Raw genomic sequence first — 11,972 nt, 5'->3', positions numbered from 1 at the left:
CAGGAGATCTCTGTGACTTCTTTGTGCCTGTGTGACGCGAGTGGTGGGAGGGGGGACAGGCTGTGAAAAGGGATGCTATGATTTCACAAATGGGATTGTGATGGGACTTTGGCAGGTACACGGGACAAGGGCTAGTGTCATTGATTGCTGTGAAGGGGAATCTGTGATATAGCTGTGAATGCAACAAACTATGAAAAAAAATCACTGAATAGATAAAACAAAGACATGGTTTAATCTCATTGTTCCAGATGCAGAAGCCCATCCTAAATAGAAATTTGTGGTTGGTAAGGTTAAGCAATCATGTCTCAGCCGCCGTTTCAGAATTTTACTCACAGGACCTTCTGCTGAGGGTGGGGTTATCGAGCTTGGGTTTATATTCCAGCCCTTAGCTATATCTACCAGCTACAAAATTCTGCAGTGTCAGATGCTTGTTTGATAGTCCGACAAGATCACTGGCCTATGATCACATGACCTATGAATAAAGACAGACACATGATACATAACTGTGAACCCTTTGGATGTATGGGAAGAGATGACAGGTTACAAATGCAATTCTTGAAGAGCTTTGTATATAATAGCTTAATAGCATAATAGCTTTGCAAGGGGTTAAACATTTCTATTATTAGAATAGAAAGTCAATTTATATGATTAGCCAATAAAAATAAATCTTCAAGAATGTAACAAGACAAAGGATCCACATGGAAGAGTCTTTAGAGAGTGAAAACTACAAAAACATAAACCGAAAGTGAAATCAATAGACAAATATAAACCAAAAGAAGCCTTCAGACTGAGCATTGGTGTCATGAGATGTACTCCCAAGTAACATCATGCAGGTTGAATCAGGAGAAATCCTACTAAAGCTCATAGGAGACATACTTTCAGTAGCTAAATGGATCTGACATAGATCATGAGGGGAAAACATTTGTGGAAAAGCTTGGAGAATGTAATTTATGTGTACACTTCGCCAAGTAGTTGAGGATAATGGATATATGGTGATATGGTATTACATGAATTGATCAGAGGTACTTTAGACAATATGGTGATAGAGGGTCAAAAAAAGAAGTGTATGGAATGGATACTGCAAATAAATGGAAAGACAAACTTCAGTTTAAATATTCTCTCATCTGTTTTAGTGTGTATTTATGTGTGAGTCTGTAGTTTCCCATTTTCTGTAAATAATGGGATCTTTGATATATCCCTCTCCGTCAGGATCAAATTTTATATTGTTTGTTTGTATCCCACCTTCGGAGTGTCTACAAATCCTGTTCAAGTGTCATTTTACTCCAAGGCTGTAGGAGGCGATGATATCCCAAAGCATAGGTCCAGTCAGTAACACAACGAAGAAGACATTTTATGGCATCATATATAAATATATATATATGTGTGTGTGTGTGTGTGTGTGTGTGTGTGTGTGTGTGTGTGCGTGCGTGTGTGTGTGTGTGTGTGTGTGTGTGTGTGTGTGTGTGTGTGTGTGTGTGTGTGAGTGTGTGTGTGTGTGTGTGTGTGTGTGTGTGTGTGTGGTGAATTAGGTCTATAGATGGATAGATAGATAGATAGATAGATAGATAGATAGATAGATATAGATAGATAGATAGATAGATAGATAGATATAATAAATCCAGTTCAGCGAATATAGACTAAATATATGGAATATATAGAATATATAATTAAGTAAAGCTACTGGTGACTCTCACATGATTGGTTTATTTTCATTTTAACATGAATTCCATACAGAAAGGCTTCCATGAGCAACAGAACCTGTAACCTTGTTGCATACAATATATTTAATTCAATCTCATATTATTAAGTTATTTATAATTAAAACATATACATTCACAATCAAATATGCTATCATACCATTAGATCTATAGTATATACTATTACATAGTATGTATCATGCAATGACTATCACAGGTACAGGTAGTTACACAGGTACAACACAGAAACATTGATGGCCAGTGCTGAAACAGCATCCCTGATTCTGTCCTCATCAACAGGCTCAATGAGATAGTCTTCACATCACCTCTGACCATATAAATTCTGTGGAGGCTGGCCACTTGCTCTGCGAACAATGTGATGGATGTTGGCTCTTGTGATAATGGAAGGGGCCAAGGCCACTCTACAGCCAACTGGTAAACAAATATGTGAATGTTACAATATCCTTGACCCATCTATAAAAAGCTTTTAACTCCAGAGTATCAGTGATGGGTGGGAAGGAGTGATGATAAGGATGCAGGACTAGGGGCAAGCCAAATGCGTCACCCATGTGAATTACCTCATGAGCAGTTCTGCTGGCTGTTACATAGTAGATGGAGTAATTCCCCAATAACGAGACAGGCAAAAAAATATATTCTATTAATTACAAGGTATCTTTACATTTAGATTATTTTACATTCAGTAGAAGACTGAAGAAGTCCATATAAATGGACCTTTGTTGCATAACCCGACACCACTTTTGTAACTACAAATTTAAATAGCGTTCAAGCTTGATAGCATGTTGTTTAGTATACAAACTACTGGCAGTTCTGAAATGCCTGACACCACACAGTGGACATTATGCAGCGTAACAAAAAATACTTATTTCTAAAGGTCTAATTGAAAAAAACATTTTAATTTACTGACACCATATGAATTTTAATGTGGTCGCACGGTATGGCAGTTCTTACCAGGTTAACATGTATTCTGAATCGTCAGAATTCACAAAACATGAAGCGATGTATCTTTACAATTAGTTAATTTTTTCCCGACACAGATGCTGGGGAATTGCAGAAATAGTTCTCTTTACGTTCGTATTCCCAAAAGTTGCCAAAAGATACATCGGCTCACAGGTGATGCTACCGGAAATAAAAGCATGTGACCGGAAGTGACGACTATTATTATGCGACGGCAGACAGTATACCATATCGAGGAGGCAACCAATGATAATTTAGAGGAAATAGAAGAAGAATGGCGGCGTCCTTGAGCCGGTTACACCATGTGTCGCTTCATGTTTCTAACGTGGAAAAACTAGCCACCGACTTGGTGTCCAAGTTCAAGTTCAATTTGTTCGCTGCCAGGTTAACCGATGCGTCCCGGCAGCTGGCTTTCAGGAAAGGAGCCGCGGTTTTCGTCGTAAATGAGAAGACGAGTCGTGTGAGGGGACGACTGAATGAACTGTCTCCGGATATTACGGGCGAATACTCGCATTGTTCGCATCGGGTCAGGGTGGGGAACGACACCCGAGATGTACCCGCGACTTATCTTTACGATGTCACCCCGCAGTACCCGTTGGATACTGTGAGCAACGTGTGTTTCGAGGTGGAGGATGTGGAAAGGTCATTCAAAGCTCTCGACCGGCTCGGCTGTAGCTTCCTGGTGCCGCCAACCACCGTTGAGGACGGGGGCGGTTGTGTCACTTATTGCGTGGCCAAATCTATCGTTGGGAATGTTTGCCACACGCTTATTGACAGGACAAAATACAAGGGAGACTTTTTACCAGGTTTTAGTCTCATGGAGAATAACTGCGCCTCGGAGAAAGAAGACCATTTGTGCCCGATCACGCATTTCGATCACATAACTTACGCCTGTCCCAGACAGACGACCCAGCACGTCATGAAGTGGTACGAGCAGCTCTTTGGCTTTCAGAGGTTTTTCATTGATAGGTGAGAAACTTGAAATTAAAGCAGTGTGTCTCTGGTGGAATTATTTGTTACCCCAGATGTACTTGAAAGAAACGCAATAGTAACACAAGTTGCGAAACTACAAAGATGGTGTAGGTGAGGGTTCTCAGTCATTCAGGTGACGGTATCTTTGTCAAATGTGTCTTTGGACTCAAGGCCACTTACCAAGAGTGGATTTGACAACGAACTTCAAAGATACATTTATAATTTCTTTATTATGGGACCACATTTCCATATCAAAAATCTATACATTGATGGGGCTTAATTCCACTTTCCATTAAAACTTTAATCAGCATAAATCTACTATATATCCTTATTTGTGAGATTCAGACAAATCTTTGCCTGTTTATGTGGTTCTTTTCCAAAGTAGACCTAAAATGTTCAGATGGATTGAAGAAAAGAAAATTGAAGTGGCGGCCAAGGATTCAAAGTATTTACTGCATGCTTTTATGTATTTATACTTTTGTGTGTTTCCCTGTAGTGTGCTATCTGCAGTGAGTGTCAGAGAGTAGAACAAGGTGTCAGTAACATAGAATAGACAGAGGAAATTACAAAGAGGTGTCCAAAATGAAGCCAAAATGTTTGAGAACCACAGATTTAGAGAAAGATAAATGCTTTTGAGATATTTTCTCTATTAACAAACAGCTGTCATGCATTTCTATATGTTCCCCGGAGTAGAGATGAAGGCGTGGATGAAGGGTACGTCATACACCAGGAGGGTATTGGGCTACGTCTCACTGCGATGGAGTACTGGAAATGCAGTAAAGCTGGTTTTGCATTGCCCTCCCTGGACAAAAAGGATCCTGATTGCAAGTTTGTCATTGCAGAATCCCTGCCTGTACAAGGTGAAAACAGTTGCATAGGATCTCTGAGTTTTCTTTGGTGTTACATACAGAGCTGATTGCTTTATACTTTCCTAGATATTTTCTTTTAACTTTATAAGTTAACTTCATAACTTTACAAGCTAAAATGCATATGGATTGTCACATCATTCTTTGTCAGTTTACATAGGGTGTCTTTTTTTTATTTCCATGCGTTTGAAAGAGAATATCTGGAAAATCAGGAAAAGTGATAAGGCCTGTTTTGAAAACATGTCAAGAGTTTTCAATATTCTGAATATTTTCATTTTTCGCATGTTTTGCATATATTGCTCAGCCCATGTGTTATGCCATGCCTTCTTACATTAGGTAATAAATTACAGTAGACCAATGCAGTTGATATTTAATTTTCTGGAACAATTTGATTCCAGATCGAAACCAAGTGGACACTTTCTTGGAGGAGCACAGGGGCCCAGGGATCCAGCACATTGGCTTGTACACAAACAACATAATCTCCACAGCACAAGTCCTGGCTGAATCTGGTGTACAGTTTTTTTCCCCTCCTCCTGCATACTATACCCAGGTTTGTTAAAATTCCTTTGCCTTGACAATGGCATTGCTTCCATTATTGAAAGAAGCCTGTATTTTCCACATGAACGTTAAAGTGATATTGCAATATGGAGTGAAATCCACGTCATTCTCATTATTTCAATGCCTATCTTTCAATCTTTTATCATACTCTGTCACAGTTAAGGGATTGCCCCTTACCTTATCATCAACAGGTTATGTCAGCATGATAGGGTTTTCCTCACCAGATCTGTAGTGAGATAATGTTGCTGAAGAGCAGATTTGAGATTTGCTGCAGCTAGTTTGGTCGGGCTGCTTCTGGTTTCTGTCACTCACCCCCTATGCTTTGAAAAGGTGGGAAGACAACAAGAAATAGAAGGGGCAGGACTCAATCCCATGATGCTGGCTCAGCATGGCATTCTCCTAGATACAGATCTGCACAAGGATCCCGTGACAAATACAGAAAATCGAAGGTAAAGTGCACATTAGCTCATGTAATCTTGTGTTCCAGTTGATGCCAATTGTTATACAGCTTGTTCTTTTGTGTTTTATCCTGAAACTGAATATGTCATTTAGTAGTGTCTTTTGTTCATCAACTAATACTATGGGTTGTAAATTTTAAAGCACCGTATGTTCAAAAAACATTTCAAGATTTACCTATCATATCATTAAGTTCACTTTTTAGATACCAATGCATTTAGAATGTGGATAGAAAATCACAAAAAATTGGCAATGTTTCAGAAACATGAGATGTTTATGAGACGCTGTAAGAGGCATAACAATAGACCAACTGTATCTGACAATTGAGGCTGACTTTGAAATATCAACAAATATTTCAATGTTGCCTAAAACCTACATAACACCATTCATTATCCCCAAAGAGGCCATAGCTTGCATCAAATATAGGCTAAAATGCAAGACAAATGGGACCAACCTAATTTGTCAACATCTCTTTCCAGATACCTTTTCCAGGTATTTACCAAGCCCCTCTTTACAGAAGACACCTTTTTCCTTGAACTGATCGAGCGACAAGGGGCAACGGGCTTTGGTGAGGGGAACATCAGGGCTTTGTGGAGGTCTGTGCAGTCCTACATGGACAATAAACAGGCACATACTCAAAGACAGAATTAAATAAAAACTGAAAAGTGCAAACATGCTTATTTATTAATTGGTAGCCGTTTTTTTTTTTATCTATGTTTACATATGAGAGGGAGGCTAATGTTGTATCTAATGTATGCCCACCGGCAGCCAACCTGTCATATTGCACATTTATTTCTTTTCCAGACTATTTAATTCGATTGTCGCATTTTAGTGTACTGGAGTCCCACACAACAATGTAATAATGCAAGTTGTTTGGAAAAATGTGTCAATGCCTGTCCGGTTGAGGTTTGACCCTCTTGATATGAAATCTCCTCTTGTTATCAAAGCATGCATTTATCTGAAAACCTCTCAACAAATATTTAGTGAGGTCCCAATGACCTTGTACTTGAACCCAGATGACAACAATAAAGCTGCACTGGGGAAAAAGGAGTTGGAGAGAAACGTTATGTCATACTTGAAGAGCATCAAAAACTTGATGCATCTCATTATCATGGGTCTAAGTTATGCAGTGATGAGTTTGTATAAGATTTCATGCAATCCTGATTGTCAAGGACAATGGAATGTCTTAGTAATGCAAGAGACCTGGACCTGTCGAAGCTCTACATTTCCTCACCATCACTTCCCTCAGCTCTACTTGCCTGTGAGAAACATCTTCAACGAAACAGCCACCTGCTATGACCATCTCTTATTCTAAAGCACTGTCCATCATGCTATATCACTGTCTCTCTCTGTATTTAAATCTCTCTCTGACCCCCCCACTTCCATTTCCCTGTATCCCAAATGAGCTTGTAACACCGGAAATAAAGGAAGGCTTTAAACCTCACCATGTTGCACTTTAATATCAAAAAAACTCCAAAATGGACTGTATTCAATTTATATTCATGAAACTTTCTATACACCCTCCTCCTGACTGAAACATGTTTCCTGTGGGACACTATGCTCCTGATCCCCTTTAAAAAAATCAGAAAAAAAATACAATCCTTTGTTCTCTTCCCAAGTCTTAATGTCATACATAATGGAGACCAGGCATGGACTGAGGCCAGATCCAGCAGCAACTCTGAGGACTTGCTGACTCCTAAACAGCGAATAAATAACCGCACCAGTGCGCCTGGGCGGATTCACAGCTCTCTGCCCATTAAAGCACAGCTAAATTATGGAATACAGTAGCATAACTGTGCAATTCATTACAATCTCACTTCTTTCAAATCAAATGTTTTTTTTTTTTTTTCGACTAAAATACTGGTAGATAATCTGTGGTTTTAACTTTTAATTTCCTTTTTTCCTATCTTCCAGTATAATGTTCAATAAAATGTCTGTAAGAACTACTATATCTGTCCATCAGAGGGAGTTTTGAATACCTGATTTCTCTCTTCCTTCAGATTCTCTTTGAGTTTGGTAACATCCACAGGTCTCAAAAGCTCTGCATAACTTTAATTAAAAATGCCGGTCCAGATCTTATCATACCCCAAATTCATGGATGTGAGGGCAGTATTATCACACAGACTTTAGGCGATGGTGCTTCTGATAAGTAAAAAAAACTCATTCTGGGAGACTTCATTCAACTTTCACATGAAGGAAGAGATATTAACCATTTTAATTGGATATTTGTGATAACTTTTCAAGACACTTTTGGAGAAAAATTGTTAATTCTCTATTGAATTTCACAGATGCTCCAAATAAGTATCACTACATTTTTAATCCTTTTTAATCTATGACTATTTTATTATTATTTCATCATTATTTCATCTTAACTACCGTATGTTGACTAACCGTGGTCGACATCCCAGGTAGTGGCTGGTCATCAAACGCTGCTTTTCATTGAACAACTGGATGAGGCCAGCAAATGTATTTGTTAATAATCCTTAATCCAGTTTGATCGAGTAGGGAAATTTCTTCTAATAATATGCTGATGCTGCGTCATGCTTTAACAGCATTTAGACACTCCTGTAATCACAGCATGTTTGGATGCAATAAAAACCTTTGAGGGAGCAGAATGTCTTTATCGCCAGTCTACACTCCCCAGACTTGAATTGGGACCCCATTGAATGCAGTGGGTGAAGGGACTGTATAATTCACGTGTCTTGTGCAATAACAAATAGATTGATTTACCAAGCATTACAGGATCCATCAAGGAATCCTGTGTCTCGTTTCCGATTTGTTCTTACCCTGGAGCCAGTTCTATACCATCCCTGGCAACACAAACACCTAGCTGTGTGACTATACAGTGCCGTATGTGTACAATTAAAATGTATGCAAATGAGATCCTCATAATCCTTCAGCCTTATTTACGGCTCTCTTTCAGTCCTTTAGCCCGTTGTAAGGATATGAAAACATCTGTAAAACCATGGCGGGAATCATTTGGCAGAAATATAAGAGGGAAGCAAAGTATGTAATGCTTTAATTGAATCAATTAGCTGTGAATTGACTTCAACGTCCGTCTCACCGACAAATGCCCTTAATAGAAGATGATGTTTCATCACTACCGCCCTTGTTCACTACTTGCCTTGCAGAACACCATGATCATCTGATGCAGGATTATTTGAATGTTCTAGAAATAGCCAAAGGAAAACGCTGATGCTGCCTTTGTTAATTACGCCCCAAAGCTTTGGAACAAACACACTAGATAACAGCGAGGCCAGCTGACTAGATATTATCAGAAGAAGGCTAAAACCATACTCATAAACTGCAGCCTTTAACTAAACCTTTCTTTCATACTCCACATCTTTTAAGATATTCAATCTTACTCATTTAATGCTTTTTATCTTTACTTAATGCTTTTTATCTATACTCAATTAGATTGGATTTGTGTCTTTGGTGTTGTTCCCAAGTGAGTTTCATTATTTTGTTTCATTTGTAGCATATAGTGGGTTTTAGTATCATAAGTGGGTATGTATTCTCCATATTTTTTGCTCATTTAATTCAAAGCACTCGGATGTTTATTCCTTTTTGAAATGTGCAATACAAGGTTCATTAGCATTTGAAATGTTCTCAAGTCATGCAAATATTAACCCTGATATTTTTACCCAGTTTATTTGGGTGAATCAAAAGTCGTCAAAGCAAGAGCTCATAGAAGCCTAGGGAGTTCCACTTATATAAAGTACAGCTACTGCAAGATGCTCCCTCACAGGGGCCATCATAGCTGATGTGATGGAGGGGAAAATTATAGCAATTCCTGCATGAGATCTATTACTCCATCCTCCATGTGGTGCCCCGCTATCCTACAGCAGCTCTCATCAATATTTTAATTAAGCTGTCAAGCTCTATCTCAAAAATTCGTCATAGAATGCTGGCAGCAAATAGACTGTCACCATTTTTTGCTATCTAGTCCGACACTGCTGTCTCTTTGGGGGGTGGGGGGGCACCGACTGCACTACAGTTACAATGTTGGGATTTCATTTTCACTGTGTCAAAGTAAATGGCCTCAATAGAAATTATGCAGAGCAAATACTTTTTATCAAACGTGTGCTATGCAACAGGCCTGGGAAGTTGTTTTCTTTAATGTTTTGCACGGGACAACACGATCATTAGGAAATTCATAATTCAGTCATTACCTACGTTATATGTCAGCTGTTGGCTTCTCCATCACATCAAAGGGAAATATCATACTGTACTGTTTGGCAACTATTCTCGCGCATTCATGTTTTATACACAAAAACATGATCAGCTTTGAAACTTTTATGGATTGTATGTTCTGTCACTTGTGAACCGTTACTGAAGGAACAGCTGCATCTTTTGCAACTGTGGCTCAAGAGCTTCTTAGAAGGGATCTCCAATTCTGAGATGAGCCAGTTAATTAACTTGGCCATAAATATTATAGGCGAGGATTAGTGGGATAAATGAAGCAATGAAATTTCAAAAGAGTTCCAATGAAGCCCATATGCTGTTTTAATGTTCTGGTTGTAGATACTGGATCCCATTAAATACCATCAGCTAATAATTTGAATTACAAGCTGCAAGAATCAAGCTGAAGGATACTTGTAGATGCATGTACTTCAGCATTTTGACAAATGGTGTCAGTGTTTTTCTATAAGCCACCCTCCTGGCCAATCAAAACTTTTTGTTGGATTACAATATGCTCGTTGAAAAAGCTTAGGAAATCAAGAATGATAAACTCAAATGGCGCATGTGTAAAAACAAAAAGTTACTTTTTGAGTGTTGCGTTTTATTTATTATATAGCATAAATGGAGCAAAGTAAATCTCGTACCAGTATGGAAGTATAAATGCACAGACTGATGTGCATTATAAAACTGGTTTTGTCATAAGGAGGGAGAGGATTAACTGTTCATTAAAGTTGAGCAGGGATGGCTCCTGTAACAGGAGTCCTTTAGCCATCTGTCCAAGGCCAGTGTGAACCACAGATGGCATTCAGCGTTCTGCATGGGGTCAGTGGTGGGAGTTGGAAGCCCACTTCCTTTTTACTATTCACCATATGCTCTCCACTGTTACATTATCAAAGTCGTAGAAAAATGACCATAATCAATCATTCTTTATTGTAAGTCCTCAAACTTTTAGAAACTCCTTTTGTCTTGCAGCCCAACACCTCATGGTAGGTAGACACTGCCCCCTATGGTTCTCACCTGCACAACACATAAACAGCAACGTTGGAGTTGCAGGACCATCTTACTACAACTCTTATTATCATCCACATCCTTAAGGAGTTGCACCATGCAAAAAAATGTAGTCTGCATTCTGTATTTGTTTCCTAAATCAGTCCTTCCAGTTGGAAGGATTTAGGTTAAAAAAAAACCCACTCGCTTCGACTTACATTGTAAGTTGTATAGTTGCAGAGACAAATCCTCCGTGCCCTTTAACACAAAAGACAGACAGTCTAAAACCGAGAAGGACAGTCTGAGGGAGATTAGTGACACACAACAGATGTTACCCCTTGATTAACAATAGTGTCTGCCAGGGGTGAACCTTGGCTCCCCACCCCTCTGAGGCCTCAGTGTGTTAACTCGAGTCCCCTCAAAGTAAATTAACACACTGTACATCAAGTGACAAGAAACTTTTTACTGATATGTCTGTTTATGTTTTTGTTGAAAATGACAATGTATGCAGTGCAGCTGTAAAATCAATTAGCTACTCTAATTACTTATGATCAATTATTATGTGGCTCATAATAGGGATGATAACCGATAAGTATTTGGACTGCTATGAATTCCCATTTCAGTAAAAAAATTCCATGATCTAAACATGTGATACTGAACTAAACATGTGATACAACAATATTATAAGTAAACTATAGGTCCGATCAAGAAATGAAGGTTCAGAACAGGAGAAAGGGCCAAAAGGGGGCATTTCTCTTGTAGAAGTATGTTTCTGATTAGGCAAAAGTCTAAAATGAAAACAATTTGTAAGCTATAGTCTTTCTTCAGATAGTATAGATTACTAATTCAGTTTTTTCTTCATGAAATATACACCAAATAAATGGCAATATGTATGAAGGTCTGCTCTAGTTAATGACCTCATTTCTTTTCAGTTGTAGTCCATTTCTTGCAAGATAGGTGATTGTTTATATTACATGGTTTTGTTCGCTCTTTTTCTGACGGATCGTTTTTAAACTTTAAACTGATACGCACTTCCGATACTTACCTTCTCCGTTTGTGTTTGTCAGTCAAATACAGTTTGCTAGTTCGCACATTTCACCAATGTTTATTGTGAAAGTGCCTCGTCCATCGACACAACTCAAAACTGTGATTACTTTTCATTACAGCAGGGTGGAGCGATCCACTACTTGTAGGAGCGGGGGGGGTACTGAGAGTTACCCGTCATAAAGAAGTAAAGTTTAACGATAACAGTGTTCTTTTAAAATCCGCACAACTAGAA

The 11,972-nt window shown here is 38.7% G+C and overlaps 1 protein-coding gene across 1 annotated transcript; it reads left to right on the top strand.

The window, feature by feature from the left end:
- Positions 1-2,946: 2,946 nt before the first annotated feature.
- hpdl (4-hydroxyphenylpyruvate dioxygenase-like) lies at positions 2,947-6,985 on the top strand. The gene is made up of 5 exons (XM_086139774.1): positions 2,947-3,641; positions 4,338-4,504; positions 4,909-5,060; positions 5,399-5,517; positions 6,004-6,985. The coding sequence occupies exons 1-5, from the start codon at positions 2,947-2,949 to the stop codon at positions 6,173-6,175; spliced, it is 1,305 nt and encodes a 434-aa protein (XP_085995900.1). The 3' UTR covers positions 6,176-6,985.
- Positions 6,986-11,972: the final 4,987 nt, after the last annotated feature.

This window comes from Fistularia commersonii, chromosome 32 (genome assembly GCF_037954325.1).
Source record: "Fistularia commersonii isolate RoL2024-O1a breed Wild chromosome 32, RoL_Fcom_v1.0, whole genome shotgun sequence".
Lineage (NCBI taxonomy): Eukaryota > Metazoa > Chordata > Actinopteri > Syngnathiformes > Fistulariidae > Fistularia > Fistularia commersonii.
The sequence above is the reverse complement of the archived record's forward strand: the minus strand, read 5'-3'. Positions and strand labels throughout refer to the sequence as shown.

Excerpts from the sequence above, each read along its gene's own strand:
- hpdl (XM_086139774.1), top strand. The coding sequence starts at position 2,947 with ATGGCGGCGTCCTTGAGCCGGTTACACCATGTGTCGCTTCATGTTTCT. Across the intron at positions 4,505-4,908 it reads AGAATCCCTGCCTGTACAAG|ATCGAAACCAAGTGGACACT; the intron begins GTGAAAACAGTT and ends ATTTGATTCCAG. Across the intron at positions 5,061-5,398 it reads CTCCTGCATACTATACCCAG|GTGGGAAGACAACAAGAAAT; the intron begins GTTTGTTAAAAT and ends TGCTTTGAAAAG.